Source organism: Colletotrichum navitas (assembly GCF_030913465.1).
Source record: "Colletotrichum navitas strain CBS 125086 chromosome Unknown LY79scaffold_118, whole genome shotgun sequence".
Classification (NCBI taxonomy): domain Eukaryota; kingdom Fungi; phylum Ascomycota; class Sordariomycetes; order Glomerellales; family Glomerellaceae; genus Colletotrichum; species Colletotrichum navitas.
This window is the reverse complement of record NW_026850664.1, coordinates 55,239-74,290: the sequence shown is the minus strand read 5'-3', so window position 1 is coordinate 74,290 and position 19,052 is coordinate 55,239. Positions and strand designations below refer to the sequence as shown.

The following is a 19,052-nucleotide window of genomic DNA, read 5'->3' as shown; positions in this document are numbered from 1 at the left end:
TGTGCCTCGAAGGCGCGTGAGCCATCTACCGACATATCCTGGGAGGGAGGGTAAGAGAAAAGAGAAGGGAAGACTAGAAAGAGTAGTTGACGCTGATGGTTGGCTTGCTGCACTAAACCAGAAATCGAGGGTACCAGCCACACACACACACACACTTTTGAATCTCTCAGCATCCTTAACGTGTAAAGTCTTGCGCTGTCCGGGGTACGAAGGGGGTCTAGCCGCTTGGTCGTGCTTGGCGATGCTACCGTTCCATCGACGTCCTTGCTCATGCTCCCGGAATGTTACCACTGCCCGCTAGCGGAGACGGAGCTTCTCCGGTCGATTGTTCACCAGGAGCTGGTGTCCTGATTCAGGGTCATGCCTGTACCTGCGAATCCATCTCCCTCGACTCCGTTTGTCCGCCTAAGCGAATCATTCGCCTACCCACACTAGCCGGCTATGAGCCATCCCCGCGTGTTCCGAGAAAAATAACGGAATTTGCTCCATGAAGCGCCTTGGACTCCCTTTCCTTTTCCAAATTCTCCATCGTATTTTCGTTGGGGAGGCCCGTCCCTTCTAACCGCTGATGATGATCCTCCTTGGACTATACCCCTGAGGCTCAAGCCATCTTCCCCTTCCAAGGTTGGCACCAGACCGCATGGAATCGAAACTTGGCTTCTTTCTCCCCTTTCATGAGAAGAAGGTGTATGTGTCATAGCAAGAGTACTGCGGCTTGCCCACCATCATCATGATAGTATCATGATATGACTTCTGTCGTTGACGTCCCGTCCACCATGCTTACGTACGTAGAACGACACAAACAGGCCAAGAGAATGCGGACGAGATGGCAATGGGAAACTCTAATACGCATACAGCCGACATTGGCAAGCCCGTCACTTCGGACGCTCTGCCCCTTGAGAGGGCCTGTGGCATGTTGCGCGACAGCCCACACCGCCCGATCAGCTCGAGTTACCAGCAAGCCTGGCAAATACGATGGACATTGGTCTAGGGACCTCTGTGGCGTCCAGAGACGAGATGACCGCCTACAATCCGGGGTCATTTTCCATACAGTAAAGTTTCGGGCGAGGCCCTATTCTGGGCTTTGTATCCTCCGCGAACCCTGGGAGACACACGGCCATCTTGGCCATGGATCAACCCGGAACTTAAAGTCTGCAGGCATCAGTGCCTCCACCCACCCACCTCCTCTCTATGGTACGTAGCATCGCCCTCTGGGCAGTGAAAGTGATGTGGGAGGAACATTCGTAGACTGCTCTTGGGACCCGTTACCCTTGGCGGATTCATCGTATGCATACTACTGTGGTACAGTGTAGGTAAAACAAGATGTTGCCGTCCAGTGAACTGCGGGATCAATCCCATCTTGAGACATATGCGCCCCGGCACCCCTCGCATCGCGTACAGACTTTATCCGAGCATACAGGGCGTGGGTGCGTGCGGAACCTTTGGCAGCGTACGAAGTCTGTCAGTATCCTTCTCAACTCACACGTTATCAAGTTTCGTCGCAGCTCTTAAGACGACAAAGCCGCCCAATTGCCGCACTTTGCTGCTCTGCAGTGGTTTGTTGGAAATCCAGGGCGGATGATAAGGTCAGGCCGCCATCTAAAACTAGATCTTGGCGAACATCCTTTCCTTCAGCTACCCACCCAGGCCACCAACTCGTGGGTCGTTTACCCTCCTTAGCCCTCCCCCGTTACTCAACCTCTCAGGCTTTTTATCCAGCCCATGGCCCATCTCTCTTGCTAGACAAGCCCACCCTCGTTCCTTGCTTGGCACATCACTCAGGCTACCAGGCCCTACTCGACGATATTTTGACCGTGTGTTTTTTCTTCTTCTCTTCCCCCAGAGAGAGGAGAGAAGGTCAACGATGTCGCCAGTCACTCCTCCGAATCCGTTGCCGCCGGACGAGAACGTCAATCCGGTCCTCCTCGGCATCTCTGGCGTGCTCATCTTCTTCGTCGTCTTCACCACGTCGACCCGCCTCTATGTTCGGTTCATGCTGCGCCACCTGGGATGGGACGACTATCTGATGGCACTCGTCACCATTCTGGGCATCGTTCGATACGGCGTCCAGTGCGCGCAGGGCGCATCCGGCAACGGGAGGCATAGATGGTACATTTCGACCGAGCAATACGTCCACAACAATATGCTTGGGTGGTTCGCCCAGATCCTCCTCTTCTCCAGCATCTGTCTCTTGAAGTGCTCCATCATGCTGCTGCTGCTCCGCATCAAAGATTCCATCAAGCTGAAATATTCCCTATGGACCGTAATGGCGGGGCTGGTCGTCACAAACTTTGGCGTCATTGTCATCCTACTGGCAGAGTGCGATCCCGTCGATGCATACTGGACAGGAGTGGGCACATGTTGGGATGCCAAGATCCGAATTTACTCCATCTACTTGACCATCTGTAAGTCATTTGGATAAGCCGTGACGACACTTCCTTTGAGAACAAAGCTGACATCACTCATCGCAGCGTATTCTGTTTTGACCGATTTGCTATGCTCGTTTTTGCCCTTGGTAGTCGTCTGGCAAGTCCGCATCCCGATGGCGACCAAGTTGTTGGTCGGCGGCCTAATGAGTCTTGGTCTGATGTTGGTCAAAGTCGACCCCCTCTTTGAAGCTGTCTTGCTAACAAGGTGGCAGTGCAACCGGCTTCGGCATCGCCAGGGCAGCATCGCTGGGGCTCAAGACTGTCGACTTGAGTTGTACGTATTTTCTCATGTCTAGAGCGCCCCAGAAGTCATTGCTAACAAATGCCGATGTAGACGTCTATGCCGTAACCGCAATATGGTCAAACCTCGAGCTTTATCTCGGAATCATTGCAGGCAATCTCGCCATTGCTCGATCCCTCTGGTTTTACTTCTTCGGAGAGAAGGAGGTACCTACGTATGTGTCGGCCTACGCAAAGTCCTCGTCGCATCGTTCACGCTCTGCATACAACGGCAGCAGGTTGCATGGAGACAACACCGACGCGATGGACACCTACATCCGTTCCGAACGCAGACCTTCAGTCACGAAGAGCGATCACAGCGACATTCCGCTGGAACCCGGTATTCAAAAGAGGACGGAGATTTGGGTTTCAGAAGAGGACGCCAGGGGCGATACTCCCCAGTCAGCGGCAAGAATAGCCTCAAGACAGCCGCCATTATGAAAGATGGCAGTTTTTTTTGGAGATATTTTTTTTTTCCTCCCTTGTACACAGCGCACGCAGGTTGGGAGGAGCTTACGCATTTACGGTGTTTGTTGGGAAAGCCTCATGGGAACATTGTTGGATACCCGGCAGAGAAGACCAGGGTGGTTCGCAGCGTCTTCTCTTGCCCTGCCATTGTACTTTGACGTGTCACAAATATCGATTACGTACTGAATGAAGAGTACGAAGGATAATGAGAATAATGAGAGGTCCTAACCATTAATCACTCACCAAGTGCGGTGCGCCGTGCCACACTCCCAGTTCCGACATCGAACTGAAGAGCCCCACGGGTTGGTTCATACTAATGGCTAGAAATTACGAAAGCATCTCATTTCATGTCAAAACCTACACGGCATTATCCATAAGGCGACACAGACAGCGTTGCATGATATGCACCCACACCTACCTCTCGGCCTCTTTCGTCAGGGAGAAACATCCGAGCGCGGACGGCGGGTACCTGCGATTTCAGTTCCATCTGGTTCTACTACTCTGGCTCGGCACGGGTCGGTTGCCGCGCCGTTCTCTTTTCTGGATCATTTCCGAAAGTGGTCTGTCTACACGTCGGACAGGGTTACGAGCCAAGAGGTTTCGGGCTTACACTCCTTCATTTCTGCATTTGAAGGCGGACCTTTCCCAGGTTGGAAGATAATGGGACCTTCCTTTCCCGGCCTCCCAACGATCGGCATGGAGGAGCAGGGCTGCAAGGGGCAGCCATCATCAATAGCCTTGCGACCCGGCACGGTCTCGGCCAAACTCGAGCGGAACGGATCATGGTACGCGGGGCAATAGGATGGGATACGGTGTCCGACTGATCTGTCTGTACCCAAAGGGTGGGTGTTTGAAAGTTCATCTCAGTTTTCCATCCTTAAGCCACTCCGGTGCCAGATATACTCCTCGGAAATAATCACACCTACGGAAGTGGACTGGTAGGTAGGCATTGCCTAGTAAACTACATATTAGACTTCCGATTTACTCTTGAGAGTGACAACACTAGGTACTGCGGTCCTGGGCATGTTAGCATGATGCATTCGCGACAATGTGTAAACAGTGACGTGCAGAAAATCTGACTTCAGACTTTCTGCAAGTCACTAAACTTGTCAAGGTTATACTTCACTGGGGTGACATGATAAACCGCTATTCCCGATTCTAGCCAACTTCATCAGGCAGCCAGGCTAGATCAATGCAAACTGAGACTGAGTGGAGGAAATCCAGTAAGAGACAGTTGAAGCTTCAAAAAAAAAATTCAATTTGAAGGAAAGGGGCGGCCGGTCCCGTAAGGTCGCACAAGTACACAATATTGACCGTACACAGTCGTGTATACCATGTACCTAACTAAACAAAGCTGAATCTTTCGGGCTTGTCTCGAACTATAAGCTTGGCTTCCCCATTTTTTAAATTCTGAGTGTTGCTGAACCCAAAGAAATGGACCAATACAACAAACGCCCGACCGATGCGACCTCGTCGCATGGCGAATATCACGATTCGCTTGCAGAGTTAGTCCTTGTAGTGTGCCCGCCATACTTTTGTATATCGGATCCGGCTAGTCGTCGGTTGATGGCCGGAATTGCGAGAATCCTGCCACTGTATCAGCATGAGATGTTTCTTTTCGAGATCGATTGTGCCTTATCCCACGTTTTCTCGAGAAAACAATGTGTCTCAATACCCGTTGCACCGTCAGCCTGGATGTTGATAAGGTATCTCTCAAGCGAGCCACTGTCCCCTAGTACCATGCCCGCAGCCATATCCCCTCTGTGTGCATAAATCATCGTCTGAAGGACCAGACGAAGCTCAGCCAGCTGGCTGGGAAGGTCTTCTATGCAAAAGGAACCGTTTCCTGTCGCTGTCGGCCATAGGTACATGCAGCATCATCCAACTCCTAAAACGCAGATGGCTCCTGAGCTAATCCTAAAGGTGATGTACCGCCCCTTTCACAGGAACCATCCAAGGTCTCACCCCGTATAGCCGAAAGCTTAGTAGGATAGCATACCAACACGCACTAGTATCAGACAATTCAAGCGCCGTTTGTAGTAGCGAGCGAGATAATGTCCATCAAGCAGAGAAAAATCCTAGTCTCCTTCCCTAAAGGTAGTAGTAGGTTTGAGTCTGGTGTAAACGTGTGCATTAGACATCATCCAGACTAGAAATATAGAAAGAAGTTAAAATGGGAGCTGTTGATGGGACAACAGCAAGAAACAAGTGATGCATGAGATAATGCGCCTCGCCTCCGGGCTCCCTGACGCTGCGTGATGGCAACGGAGAATTTCACCACTAAGCCATCGGCGCTAGCATATTTGCACCGAGAGTTGGTATGAGAATGCCGCTGTGGACTGAACGGTACACTATGATGGCAGTGCATTTGACCCTCTGCTTCAGGACGATTTGTGCCATTCTCTCGACCCGGTAGCTTGTTTTGGTTGCAATCAGAAAGCTTTAATCTACCACCACCATCATGCTTTACATGTGCTATCCACACACGCTACTTTCCACTTGTAACCTGCCACGCACGCTATAAGCCTATGGGCCACTAGGTGGCTGGGCAAATTCCAAAATGTCAAGTCAATTACATATACAAAGACTTGACAACGGTCTCAATGATATCTCTAGGATATATCTAAGAAGTATATAGTTGTCTCACGGACTGCAGATTCTTCCTTTGGTGGTTAAACACATGTTTTGACATGTACATGGAAAGGTCCGGAATCCCATACAGTCCACATCTTTCTCAGGGCACTTGATATGGGCCATTCACCTGAAACCAGAATGAACATTCAGACTTGTTCATCTTCCCCGACGTACCGGAAATGATCATCGGGTGCGGGCTCCTGATTAGGCACGATTTCTTTTTGAGACGAGCTGCGGATACACATCGTCCAATGTTGATCATCTGGTCTGACACTAGCATGCTTGGACTTGAACATCTATGGGCAGGTACCTTAAGTCCCGGACCATAGCTATGCGTCTAAGAAAAGAAGGATACTGCGAACATGATGAAAACGATCGAGAAAGGCTGTGTAGTAGAATGTTATCGATCACGATCATCCACTTTCCTGTTCATGTGCGAATGGGACACCCGCTGCCCCACAGATATGCGATGTGGGTGAGCGAGGTAAGCCAAGCGCTTCTTGCGGGTTGCTGAGTCGTAATTGTTGACAAGAAATGCCATTGCCATTCCGTAGGTTATCTGTAGGTTTAGGCTCTCCATATAAAGTGCGTGAAAAGGAAACAAGAAGTGAACCTATCAGAACATGTGTACTCTTATACTGATAGTACCCCGGCCCTAAGTCCATCTCATTGTACTCCTGACTCCGTATCTAGAAAACTTACGCTCTTCAAGCTTTATCGCGTCCATTATAGCCTATGGATTGTGACAATAAGCCCTGACAGACGCACATCAAGCTTAAACGTCTAATGCATGGTAATCAACGGCTCATCTGATATCTACATACTACCAAGTTGACGACTTTTGTAGATCATGGTTCATCTGTTCACCTCAAACCCTTCACTTAGAGATAGATTCTTGTTCATGGACTACTACACTAACACTCGCGATAAAGACGAACACAGAGCAACTTATCAATCTTGAATCACAGGTGCCTTGAATGATCTACATTTACATTATTTATTATCTTAGGCTCGTATCAGTCATATCACGGGTCACTTAACTGCTGTAACATCTTGGCCTCAGTTGCATGGGTTTTAGGGCTGACTTGACTGCCTATCGAGTGGGTGCTAAGCCATGACAAAGCCACGAAGGATGACAGGCGCTTTTCCTTATTAGGATGATAGAAAGGCCAAGACCCGTCTGCACCTTTGTGCCCCCTTGTCTGACATATATACACCTACCACGTGACAGCGAGGGAGTTACAATTGTTTCGGCCAGTCTGTAACAATATGATTCATCACATTAATATCAAACTTCTACCTGGACCGGCGCACTACGCAGTCGATAGCCCATACCTCCATTAACCCAAAGCGTCCAAATGACTGTGCTTGAGCATGATGGAGACGACACCTGCATTAAATCACCTGACTCCTGCCACCACGGACCCCGCCCATACGAGGAATGGTGGTGAAAGACGACAGTGTTGGGAGTGCCAACGTCGACGGTTGGTCTGCGACTCGGGACGTCCCGTCTGCTTTAAATGCAAGATCAGCGGCATGGTTTGTCCCGGGTATGACGACAAGAAGCCGCTGACTTGGCTGGCTCCCAACAAAGTCAAGACGCGGACGTGGAAGCGCAAAAGCGCGCTTCCCGATAAAGACGCCGTCACCGAGGGGCGCCCCAAGGATGGTCAAGTCGAAGTCGCAAAGCCCACTAGTGGGAAACAACTGGTCCATATCTTTCCCGGGCATGAATTTCGCACTGACACCTGCGACATTATTGAGGCTACCCTGTATTGTTAGTGACTCCCCTGTCGTAAGCCTAGTGTACTCTTGAGGGATACAAGAATTAGCTGTTGCTTACCTATCAGATAAATACTAACAAACGGCGACTTCACCGTAGGGAACGAACAAGTATACCCATACTTATCCCTGAACCAGTTGAGTCAAAGTCCATGGGTTATTCCCGTAACGCGCGTTCACTACATGCAGCCTCCCATACAGCACGCCCTGGTTGCTATGGCTATCGAACATCGCATGTTACAGATGATATCGAGGAAGCACGACCCCTTTGTGGCCGAAGTAAAAGCCAGAGCTATACAACATCGCTCCACGGCAGTCCAAGCCTTAAACAAGGACATCGGGGATGAACGCAGGCGAACCTCCGATCTCACAATGTCCGGCGTGGTCGTGTTTATGTATGGTGATGTACGCACTAATATCTGCCCCTCTCTCGCATTCTGTGTAGTAAACAAGCTGATGCCTTCATGGTAGCTCATGGGATCTGCGACGGCATCCAACTGGCGATTTCACTTGAATGGTTTTGCAGCCTTGGTTGCTTTGCGTGGCGGCTGGGAAGACCTATGCCGCAAAGTACCTCATATGAAGACTTTGGTCCTTTTCTGTAAGATGTGAGTTGTGGCATTCTCTGTATTCCTCATGGGGGCAGTCTCCTCCTATTCTCATACCATTTCCTGACGTGAATCAACGTATGCAGCATCGAAAATTTCGCCAACACGACCAGCCCAGCAGATGATCAGATGTATCCCGTCTTGAATTTCGATTTAAAGGCTCTTATTCGCGACACATTCGAAACAGGCTACTACCCATATCTGCCATGTCCTACAGAGTTGTTCATCGACATCGTCGACATCAATCGCCTCCGCTTCCTTGCCTCGCGCCAAGGTGCCAAGGGGACAACTCAGTCAGAAGCGGAAGATCTCCTTACGAAGATCACAGACTTCTCCCCAGAACCCTGGTCGGAGACTAAGGAGAAACTACGGGAGGAGCACCTGATGATGGCGCAGATCTATCAGTCCGCGGTGGTTCTGTTTGGTATTTTGTCTCTGCAGAGCGCTGGCGCGGTCTCGTCGTCGGCGGGTTGGGCGGCCGTCAAGAAAATACACTCCGGCAGGCTATTCTCGCTTCTCAAAAAGTCAGCTGCTTCAGACATGCTGAAGCACTGCGCAACTTGGCCAATTATCGTGGCCGGTTTTGAAGCTAAGAGCCTCGGTCCTACGATCCGGGCCTTCATTTTCTGTCGGCTGGAAGAGGTGTCTCGGGACCTGGGTCTGTACTTGCCGTTGGCTGCGAAAGAAGTTCTTGAGAGGTTTTACGCTTCCCCCGGCAATCAATGGGATGACTGCTTTGATAGTCCTCATGCATTGATCACTTGAAGCATCAATGCTCGAGTAGAGAACACTCAGGGAAGGGTTGGATTTGAATCATGAGTAGATTCTACGTCCGATGTTTATTTTGGGGGGATTTCATGTTCTTATCCAGTACTGTTTATCATACATCAGTAGACGGATCTATTGCCCTCAAACCCCTCATCATTCAGACAGACATAGCAGCATACCTTCGTTGAGAAAGTCAGTCATTCAATCCAGGAAGACCATTCAAAACGACAGTGATATTTTTGACTTTCCTGTAGATAGTTGCGCTCTACTTATCTGAGATATCCAACAACTGACATACGGCTTCGGTTATTAAAGATCCCGGGAAGCAACTGAACCAGGACTTGTGCACTGCACTAGATTGCCTTCTAAAGCTTGCAAATTATACATCAGTCTTATTGCAGCAGATCCACCTCGGGCCACTCAGTAGTAGATGGATGTTGACTGGTAATTCAGGACCAAACGAGCTACTTGGGTGAAAGGCCGCTTTTTATATGTTCTGGGGAGCATTCAAGTCTTGGGGGTTTCATCCTCAAGTCACCACCCTTGAGGCTGTCACTACATGCACGTAATTGAGCCATTGCAGAATATATGTATATGTACTTTCGGCCTTCCCAAAGCAACTCAAAGAGTTGACCCTGAAACACTAAGATGTTGACCTCACAGTGGCCTTCAGAAAAGCAGCACCATCAAGAGACCATATGGTCTAAAACGAAACGAAGTCATATCTAGCTTGAACCAAATTTCTGTTACGCTTGTCTCATGAATTTAGCCCAAAGGTGTGTGGCTGTGTCGTGCTCTAGACGCAGCATCTACGCTTTTCTAGTAAGGCATTTGGCCAATGCTGTAGAATGGTCAGACACCAGTCGTATCAGTGCAGGGCGTACGGCATTCGACTTACTAGTTTCCGGGGGGGAGGTAGCGGGCAACCACATAGACTTTATTGTCTGGACCCGTTGCCATGGCCATGCCGACCTTATTGGTAGACTTCCAGATACACTGAGCTGCATTCCGATCAGTCAAGGTCTCGATTGATATAAATATCATAGAGACTCACTGTAATGGCCATATGTATGGTAGTTGGGCACGCCTGCCTTGTCCGTAATGGGCTTCCCGTCGTACAGATCCTTCTCGTCAAGCCAAAGCTGGACAGCATTGGCGTATTGGGAGCCGGTGACACCTTGAAAATAGGCCAAATTTTCGCCCTGGCCACCCGTGTTCGGGTCATGCTCAAAGAGGGAAGAAGCGGCGAGGTAGTTTGCCCATTTCTGAGCGCTCTGGGCAAGGCCGTCATCCCAGGTCAAGTCTCCATTACCAACCTGGGCTCTATATATGTTGTGAAGGTTAAGGGCTTTCTGCTGATCGGCGGTCAAACCCGAAGTTGGGGGCGTGGTGGGAGTGGGCAAAACAGTAGAGGGGGTACCCGAGGTCTTGATCGAGACGGTCGGTCTTGCCGTTGCCGTTAGGTTTAATGATGATGTTGTGTTCAACAATGCCGTCGAGTTCATTGATGCCGTTAAGTTCAATGATGCTGTCGGGGGCAAACCGGTCATCGTAGAGGTGACGGTAATAGTTAGGGGCAGACCTGAAGGGACGACAGTGACAATAGGACCGAGGACATTGGGCAGCACAATGGCCGTGACATGGGCAGCCATCAGGCCCAGGCCAACTGCTGATCTTGCGGGGAAGTGCATATTGGCGAAGAAGGGCTGGATACACAGAATCACCTGGATATCTGATGAATCGAATAGGTACAATAGCGACCAAGAGGAACGTTTAGCCCCTTGAAAGACGAAGAGAAGGATGCGTCAATGATAGTGTTGCAAACGAAGCTGTAGACTGAAAGCACGTTAAACGAAATTTACGCGGGTGTGTTCGATGTTGATATATCTTCTCGTTAGCTTCATTCATCGGAACGCAGGATGTCTAGACTTGGGAGGTATGCCAATTTCGTCAATCACTGGATTCGAGACGCGTCCAAATTCTTTGATGCGAAAGCCACATTATCTAGTTCATCGAGCCGCGAGACAATTTTCTTGGCTTTCTCAAAGGAGACAGACGAAACCACCCTGCCATACTTCGTTGTTTCCGCCGGCTCCCGGCCGACGCCCCGCCATGCGTTGCTTTTGGGCGATGCTTCCGGTCACGATGTCATCAAACTCTCTCCCTTCTCTCTCTCTCTCTCTCTCTCTCTCTCTCCCTCTCTCATACTATCTTCACCCATGGACAGGATTGGAAATGGGTCGACTTAAATCGACTTGGCCAAGTATTTCCAACCCTGTCCATGCCGCAAGAGAATGTTCGACTATCTGGTGCCCCTGAGAGGGCTGATGCACCCGCATTCCAAGCGGCTATCACCGTCGCAGATGGATGAACCATTTCCCCTAGTCAGAAAGAATTGCCGGTCGTAGTAGGCACCTCGAATATGAATGGATCAGCATCCATTGCATACGTGCTCCTGAGCTCACTGGCATGTCAGTGGCGCACACATGTCCGCTGACCTAGGTATTCTCCCTCTTCTGGCAATGAACTTTCAACAGGCCGATTAACCTTGATGTATGGCGAACGTCCCAAATAGACTCTTTCTTGTGATGGCAGCTTCCTGCCCCCACGGTTATTCTTCGAATTATTAGCGTGAAATGCATCGCCCTCGGTCCGGGTTCGTCTTGTGGCGCTTAACGCCGTCTTCGGACGAAGCCCGGACGGAACCGTCTTCGGATAAGGCTCGCTTTCTGACGATGTGACCTGCCTACATTCCGGATCGTAGAAGGTTGGCCGTACGCTCGTGCCGAATGTCCGCCAACAATGGAAGCATGCTGCATCCCGGGAGCTCTCCAGCTGTCCAAGTGCTGACCCCGCGTCACCACGTGTGTGAGCGCTGGGATGGCGTGCTGGGTCTTGGGAGATTTAAATTGCGCCACCCTGGCTTAGTCCGCTACGAACACCAGTTGGAATCTGACTCGGCGCTACGGATACATGGACTGGAAACTCAAAGGCCAACAACAATGGGTAGAGCACTAAGCAACCGTGCAACAACAACATAGCCAGGCAGCTGTGTATCCAGGGGAACCCATTGGCCGAAGAAGTTTCCAAGCCTCTAGGCAACCTCCCAGTTACGGCCATACAAACCTGAATCATGATGCCGAGAAATCTGAGCAAAGCAACACAGAGCCCATGTACCAATCATTTCTGTGGATATACACTCAACGCGGACTAGCTTGGTCCCTTTTCGGCGTCGCCTCCGAGAACATGGGCATCAGCCATAGGTCCCTTTTTTTCCTTTTCCCATCCCCCTCCCTCCCTATCACTCTCTCTTCCGAAAAGTGAGCAAAACTGTGCTGCCTGAGTAGGCAGCTGTCGAATCAGAAAGGCAGCCATTCAACGATGCGCAAACATGTGGGGGGGATTGGAAATCCAGGCCGCAAAGTTACCCTCTGCTCGGGCCTATCCGATACGCAGCGATAAGTTGTTGGGATAGGGGATTTGTTGTGATTTACAGGCATACGTATCTATAAGATGACCACCTATCTTGAGTAGCGGGGGAAATCTCTGCTTTTCACCATCAGCTTCTGACAATCCACACCATTCCCGAAGTTCATAATGCGTGAGATTGTGAGTTGTACCTTGTCCACGTACCTTTAGAGGTATTGATTCTCAGCTGACTCAGGGATCCAACAGATACACCTCCAGACCGGCCAATGTGTACGTATTCTTCGCTGCCGAATGGACGAGCCCTGACTGACGAAGTATCTATAGGGCAACCAAATCGGCACAGCCTTCTGGTATGAGGATGGGACCGCCGATGCAGCATTCAGGGGATGAGACTAATTTTGATCACTACCAGGCAAACCATTCACGGCGAGCACGGGCTTGATCAAGATGGAGTGTGAGTCTCACCGCGATGCAACACGACATCACTTCGCTCATCGAGCGCCAAGTTGACATTTTGACAGATTCCGCGGCTCTGATGAGCAGCAGTCCGAGAGGCTGAGCGTCTACTTCACCGAGGTAACTTGATACAGTAGTCGCGCACTTCTCCCTATTGCTTTCTGACATGATACAGGCTGCCAAACAAAAGTACGTTCCTCGTGCGGTCCTGGTTGACCTTGAGCCCGCAACCATGGATGCAATCCGTTCCGGTCCCCTTGGTGACTTCTTCCGTCCCGACAACATGGTCTACGGACAGTCTGGCGCGGGTAACAACTGGGCAAAGGGCCACTACACCGAAGGCGCCGAGCTGGTTGACCAAGTCCTCGACGTCGTGCGCCGCGAAGCCGAAGCCTGCGACAGTCTGCAGGGTTTCCAGATCACGCACTCCCTCGGTGGCGGCACTGGCTCTGGCATGGGCACCCTCCTCATCGCAAAGGTCCGCGAGGAATTCCCTGATCGCATGATGGCGACCTTCTCTGTCCTGCCGTCTGCCAAGGTCTCTGAGGTCGTTGTCGAGCCGTACAATGCGACCTTGTCGATCCATCAGCTCGTCGAAAACTCGGATGAGACGTTCTGTATCGACAACGAGGCCCTGTATGACATCTGCCGCCGCACCCTGAAGCAAGCGCACCCGTCCTACGGACATCTCAACCACCTGGTGTCCAGGGTCATGTCCGGCTTGACGACGGGCTTCCGCTTCCCGGGGCAATTGAACGCCGACCTCCGCAAGCTGGCTGTGAACCTCGTCCCCTTCCCCAGACTTCACTTCTTCACCGTCGGATTCGCGCCGCTCACCTCCTCGGCCTCCTTCTCGAACCTGGGTGTCGCCGAGCTCACACAGCAGATGTTCGACCCGAAGAACGTCATGTTGGCGTCCGATTTCCGTGACGGACGCTTCTTGACTTGCTCCACCATGTTGTGAGTTGGACCCTCCATGTCGCTTGATGAATTCTAGCTAACATACCTTTAGCCGTGGAAAGGTGTCGATGAAGCAGGTCGAGGAACAGATCCACGCCATCAAGAGCAAGAACTCGGCCAACTTCGTAGAATGGATCCCAAATAACATCCAGACTGCCCATTGCTCTGTGCCGCCTAAGGGACTGGCCGTATCATCGACGTTCATTGGAAACTCCACCGCAATCCAGAACAGTTTCCGCAGAGTCGGGGACCAGTTCAGCCTCATGTTCCGGAGAAAGGCTTTCCTGCATTGGTACACTGGAGAGGGCATGGATGAGATGGAATTCACTGAGGCCGAGTCTAACATGAACGATCTGGTATCCGAGTACCAGCAGTACCAGGATGCAGGCATGGATGACGAGTACGGCGACGAGTACGAAGACGAGGCTCCGGCTGAGGAGGAATGAGTAGGCAAGACAACTATTCGATGCCCTTGCCGAGATGAAGCTACCTTATATTCAAGATAGTTGATGGTCTTTGAGGCTTTTCCAATCACCGTGCATACTCAATCCAGCATTATAGTCCGAGCAGCCCACCTGAAGTTATCCCTTTCGACTGAGAAGGCAATAGGATTGTTCTATCTCGTTCCTTGTGCAGACAACGAAGTGAATCGTTACGCAACCCCTAGTTTTGACTTGCAAATTTGCATTTCGTCACAAGATCCAGGTGGCCAACAGTTCAAGGATCGGTACCCTAGTAGATGTACCTGAAATGGCTCCCCGGGATACGGGAAGAAAGACATCGCATTACATTGGATAATTCTCACCCGTTGAACTGGGTGAAGACAAAATGAACCGAACAGACTTCTAGCCAACTTCTGTGTTTATCAAGTTAGTATGAGTTCTGGATCCCCATCGACATAGATTCAGTGGAATTTGTAAGTGAGATTATCTTCGTGACGGCAAATGGGAGTTGCTGGGATGTTTGCGGCGGGACTCTCTGCACTTGTGAATGAGTAGATTGTCTCCATTTGAATAGCATTACGGCGCAATCCTTCCAAAGTGCATATCATATGGCCGACAAAGATTTCGCTCAACAGTATCCATCTGTCTTCAAACTCGATCCTTCGAGTTGCGCCACCCTGCCAAGTGTCTAAGGTATTTAAAGGTCATTGTTATTGCCGTAGAGAAGCACTTGCAATTCCTCATCTACCCTAGCTTACTGTAGAGACTTATCCCTATAGTTATTGAGTATCCCTCTCAGGTCAGAAAAAGTTGATTTAAACCGAGCGTAGTGTATCTGCTAGGGCTGCAAGGAAATTAGGGAGTCCGTTTTGTCTCTTCTTGCATCTCTTGCGGTGTCTTGGCCTGCTCGAGTGAATTAATATCTGCAAATGAGCTTGGTTCCTCCTAGGCCTTCAAAGGAATGGACGCTCCGGAATTAATAAATGGTATATACCCTATATGACTTTTGGCTAATCACCCAATGAAAATAACAACCACTGCTCTTTTTCCGTTACTCAATCTGCTTCTCACAGCCGATTCTGTTGAGCAGTTCCTTCCGGTCACTTTGGCTAAGATGAATACTGACGCCACTCGCCCTCAAGCCGGATTTCCTTTTGGCGGTGCGGCGTTCCCAGGCCTTCAAATCAATGGACTCTACGCCGACGTCTTCCACAACTTGCACCTCCTCCCCCTCCTCTTCCTCCTCCTCGATATCGCTCCTGACGTCTTCGGCAGAGGCCCCTTTTAACACACGGATTGTCACCCGAATAATGAGGAAAGACCAGACGCAGATGACGGCCTCGAGAGCGAGGAGGAAGGTCAGGAACCCCTTCGTGATGCCGTTGGTCATGCAAACTGTGCCCTTGGGGTCTACGAATGGCTCAACGAGATGGGACCAGCCTTGCTCCGGGGGCTGAAGAGGGCCTACAACGTCTTCCGCAGCACCTCGGAAGCACGGCAGTTCCAAACTCCGCGGCAGGTCGTAGTAGACGCTCCAGCAGACCATTAGATAGAAGACGTGACGCGTACAGACCCACACGCAGAGGAACACACCAAACACCACGTCGCAAAGGGTGGTGAAGCCGACGTACTTAAGACACTTGGCCAGCTGCAGCAGTTGTCAGCAGGGGTCGCGCGAGGGTGCCTCTTCTGCTGAACGTACCGGAAAGATCAGCTCTATGACGTCCATAAGGATCAAAATCAGGTGGCCGACTCGGGTTTGATGGTAGGCGTAGCATGAGGCGATGAGGGAGATGGTGATGGCGTGATGAACAATCATCTCCCAGTAATCTTTGCGGCGGGCCTCAATGTTCACGGAAACGACTTGCTGCACCCAATACGCCCACTGTATCAGGATGTAGGCCTTCATCAGCCCATCAAGTTCCCTTTTCGGCCAATCGGCCCACAGCCCTTTCAAGCTGAGGAAGTGTGGCGAGTTGCGATAGAGGTACTATAACGCCGGTCAGTCATGGGAAACGCCCTGAATCATAGATGGAGAGCGATGCTCGGTACCATTCCAAGTGGCCAAACGACGCTGTAGTAGGCCAGCATCCAGCCCTGTTCGGAGAAGCGGGTGGCGTCCTTCTTCTTCGATATACCCCAATGCCTGCCGAGGGGCGCGAGGATGTGTCGCATAAAGGCCGCGCGGATGCCGATGGCGAGCATGACACAGAATGCGACGAAGTAGAGGTCATCATGTCCCGCTCCATACTTGCCCGTGGCCGGGTTGTAGTATGAGAGCCGTAGGAACTTTGAGGTGTGTGGACGCGCACCGGGGATGCAAAGATGGGCGATGAGGAGAGGGGTGACGGCATATAAGGTGAGCCCTGTTCAGATACGATGAGATCTTGTAAGCATTGGCTCAACGTGGGTTGGGAGGTGGCTGCGGTAGAGTCCATCAGCTCCTTTCAGCATACCAATTTGGTGATCGAACAACCATTGAGCCAGTGTCTTCGACTGGCAGTCCTCGCTTCTTTTCCTCTCCGTACGTATGGTTCTGGAAGGCTTCACTGTGACAATGGCGCCCTCTGCAGACACGATATTGACGTCGAGTTTGTCCGTCATCATCGATTCAGGGACCCAGGCAGTGAGTCAGTTTAGGCAAAGCTTAACGCTTCAAAACAGACGCCAGCAGGGTCTAAGGGATTTAAGAGAATGCTATCTATAATAAGTACTGTTTTATTGAGAAGAGTCATTTAAGAGGGCATGTCGCTTAAAGTGGAAAGTAATATCCCGGCGCCCAAGGGGCAATCTGCCAACTGAGCTGTTGGATCCTATATCGCTTCGCCAGGCGGTGAGCGCATGACCGCGGGGCGCCGAGGAACCGCTCTATGGAGCTGGGGGGTTGAGGATTAAATAACTTCAAATCTGGAGAAGGGACTCGTCTATGCTTGTGTCTCCAGAAATCTTGATATTTTGGCTGCGCATTCTTTTATAGTTGTTATACTAGTTTGTTGGTTAGCAATATCGTACCGAAGAAATATTGAAGGATACTAACACGTCGGAACATGGCGAAAACAAGCCACAAATTTCATAGCAATAGTCCGTACGTTGGGTTTCTTTGAATTGGCAACGGATCGGGACTCGAACCGGATCCTGGTGTTTTTATTGCAACCCTGCAAGAATCAGGGGCAAGACAAGCATCAAGGTATCCCCACACCACTCTCCCCAGCGCGGATAAGCATATGTCATTGCAAGTGGGATTCACTGCTCAGTGGAGTACAGCAGTATCATTACAGAGGGTTGGCAAATGTGTCGTCGACAGAAATGCCGCGCCCTGTTTAATTGATCACTTGCCAACCAACAGCTTGGCTGCTTGTTGACCTCTGCAATGTCGTATTCGATTGGAAATTTGGCTCGAAATGAGTCAGAATAGTCCTGATGCTGGCCAGTTGGCTCAACTCAAGTACCGATAAAGCAGTACGAGAGGCAATGCCACCGGGTCAGCTTGGTCGCTCGAAAAAGCGATTGTTGATCTAGCAGCTCGGCGGTTTCGCTCATGCTCGAGGCTGGCGATGAATGTTTCAATGTTGTACTTATACGAAGCTAATAGAAGTAGAATGGTGTCCCGCGTTGGTAGTTACCTGAAAGGACGGCGTAGGGGAGCAAAATGTCAACGAGAATCGTTGCTTGATCAGAGATGGCAAATGATCTACGCCACTCCATGGACTTTTATGAATCTTCCCAATGCATGATTCGTTGGCCATGGGCATACGTCTGTGTCTGTGCTAGATTGCACCAGCAACAGGTAGAACCCAAGTCCAAATAATTCTAACATATGCCTCTGTATTCTCGAAACAAGATATACTTAAATGCGTTGTTTAGCAAAGAGAAATCGTAGAGACACAATGCATGATGTCTAATTCTCGCATACATATTTACAGTTATGAGTCGAATTGACATCCAATTCGCCAGCATGGCCAAGTGGTAAGGCATCGCACTTGTAATGCGGGGATCCTGTGTTCGATCCACAGTGTTGGCATTGATTTTTATTTTGCCGCATCCATCATCAATCTCCCAAACCCCTCTGTTTAATTTTGTACTCATGGATGGATGGCATCTTTTCTTGTTTGTAAGGTAATTGATCCTGAGGGCTTGAGAGGTAAAAAGAATTGTTTATATCTTTATTTGGCTTATGCTTCAATGAACTTAAACTCTCTCTGTTTTATTTGGCTAAGTAGATATCTCAGCTGACTCTTTTTTAGGCTTTGATGTTCGCCCCTTGAAAGAGGACCAGGCGCTTGGAGCTTAAGTTCCCACTTAAGTCTGTGTGCTTAATATGACTCCATTTAGTGTCAAATACCATGGTTAGACGGCGTACTACGAATAGGTGGCATCTAGGTACTGGGCGTAAGCCATAACTTTCAAGAACTGTGTGCCAGCTAACTACTTGCTCTGTTAGACGGCCAAGGTGTTTGAAACGAGACACCCTTAATGATACATATCCTAGACTGAGCGAATGCTAAATTTGACCTCACCTCAACCTTGACCTAGGTACATACGCGAACAACCTTTGGGTACGAGCATATTGGCGACAGCAGAGTCACTGCTGGGTTGTGGCTTGACGTACTGGTGATGACGGCTCTGTCGAACCCACCGCGAAAGTTGGGCAGGATGAAGTTGCAGGCTGGAGATTCCAACGCCTCCTGGCAAACACGCCTTTCATTTCTAATCGAAGGTTGGCAAGTAGCCGACCGCGCGGCTCATGCTTGCCTGCCATGGATGGGTGGCGGCCGCCTTCCCTTTCAGATCGTTAC

General features: G+C 50.4%; 6 protein-coding genes and 1 non-coding gene across 7 annotated transcripts; 5 read left to right on the top strand and 2 right to left on the bottom strand.

The window, feature by feature from the left end:
- Positions 1–523: 523 nt before the first annotated feature.
- LY79DRAFT_57448 (uncharacterized protein) lies at positions 524–1,285 on the top strand. The gene has a single exon (XM_060559597.1). It carries the CDS (start codon positions 747–749, stop codon positions 1,200–1,202), a length of 456 nt encoding a protein of 151 aa, XP_060408135.1. The 5' UTR covers positions 524–746; the 3' UTR covers positions 1,203–1,285.
- A 579-nt stretch (positions 1,286–1,864) lies between these two features.
- LY79DRAFT_674344 (uncharacterized protein) lies at positions 1,865–3,149 on the top strand (the record flags this gene model as incomplete). Its single annotated transcript, XM_060564286.1, has 4 exons — positions 1,865–2,405; positions 2,472–2,589; positions 2,642–2,703; positions 2,764–3,149. 4 exons carry the CDS (start codon positions 1,865–1,867, stop codon positions 3,147–3,149), a joined length of 1,107 nt encoding a protein of 368 aa, XP_060408134.1.
- A 4,197-nt stretch (positions 3,150–7,346) lies between these two features.
- On the top strand, positions 7,347–8,965 carry LY79DRAFT_527746 (C6 zinc finger domain-containing protein; the record flags this gene model as incomplete). The annotated part of the gene is made up of 4 exons (XM_060555960.1): positions 7,347–7,587; positions 7,693–7,997; positions 8,064–8,200; positions 8,287–8,965. 4 exons carry the CDS (start codon positions 7,347–7,349, stop codon positions 8,963–8,965), a joined length of 1,362 nt encoding a protein of 453 aa, XP_060408133.1.
- Positions 8,966–9,787: 822 nt separating this feature from the next.
- Positions 9,788–10,659, bottom strand: LY79DRAFT_674342 (CAP domain-containing protein; the record flags this gene model as incomplete). The annotated part of the gene is made up of 3 exons (XM_060564285.1): positions 9,788–9,809; positions 9,867–9,969; positions 10,023–10,659. 3 exons carry the CDS (start codon positions 10,657–10,659, stop codon positions 9,788–9,790), a joined length of 762 nt encoding a protein of 253 aa, XP_060408132.1.
- A 1,867-nt stretch (positions 10,660–12,526) lies between these two features.
- Positions 12,527–14,754, top strand: LY79DRAFT_570826 (tubulin/FtsZ family protein). Its single transcript, XM_060559195.1, has 7 exons — positions 12,527–12,577; positions 12,644–12,667; positions 12,722–12,747; positions 12,810–12,851; positions 12,919–12,973; positions 13,029–13,813; positions 13,866–14,754. Exons 1-7 carry the CDS (start codon positions 12,566–12,568, stop codon positions 14,257–14,259), a joined length of 1,338 nt encoding a protein of 445 aa, XP_060408131.1. The 5' UTR covers positions 12,527–12,565; the 3' UTR covers positions 14,260–14,754.
- Positions 14,755–15,219: 465 nt separating this feature from the next.
- On the bottom strand, positions 15,220–16,952 carry LY79DRAFT_570823 (TLC domain-containing protein). The gene is made up of 4 exons (XM_060559194.1): positions 16,713–16,952; positions 16,309–16,622; positions 15,959–16,246; positions 15,220–15,904 (listed from the first exon to the last, which is right to left on the bottom strand). Exons 1-4 carry the CDS (start codon positions 16,861–16,863, stop codon positions 15,308–15,310), a joined length of 1,350 nt encoding a protein of 449 aa, XP_060408130.1. The 5' UTR covers positions 16,864–16,952; the 3' UTR covers positions 15,220–15,307.
- Positions 16,953–18,205: 1,253 nt separating this feature from the next.
- On the top strand, positions 18,206–18,277 carry LY79DRAFT_t263. The gene has a single exon. It is a non-coding gene; the product is annotated as a tRNA-Thr (tRNA).
- The last annotated feature ends 775 nt before the right edge of the window (positions 18,278–19,052 follow it).

What these genes read in the sequence shown, in the direction of transcription:
- LY79DRAFT_57448 (XM_060559597.1), top strand. Translation starts at nt 747, where the DNA reads ATGACTTCTGTCGTTGACGTCCCGTCCACCATGCTTACGTACGTAGAA.
- LY79DRAFT_570826 (XM_060559195.1), top strand. An exon ending in GGGCTTGATCAAGATGGAGT is followed by an intron (nt 12,852 to 12,918) that starts GTGAGTCTCACC and finishes ACATTTTGACAG; the next exon opens with ATTCCGCGGCTCTGATGAGC. An exon ending in TTGACTTGCTCCACCATGTT is followed by an intron (nt 13,814 to 13,865) that starts GTGAGTTGGACC and finishes ACATACCTTTAG; the next exon opens with CCGTGGAAAGGTGTCGATGA.
- LY79DRAFT_570823 (XM_060559194.1), bottom strand. Translation starts at nt 16,863, where the DNA reads ATGATGACGGACAAACTCGACGTCAATATCGTGTCTGCAGAGGGCGCC. An exon ending in GTTGTTCGATCACCAAATTG is followed by an intron (nt 16,623 to 16,712) that starts GTATGCTGAAAG and finishes GTATCTGAACAG; the next exon opens with GGCTCACCTTATATGCCGTC. An exon ending in TCATAGAGCTGATCTTTCCG is followed by an intron (nt 15,905 to 15,958) that starts GTACGTTCAGCA and finishes CAACTGCTGCAG; the next exon opens with CTGGCCAAGTGTCTTAAGTA.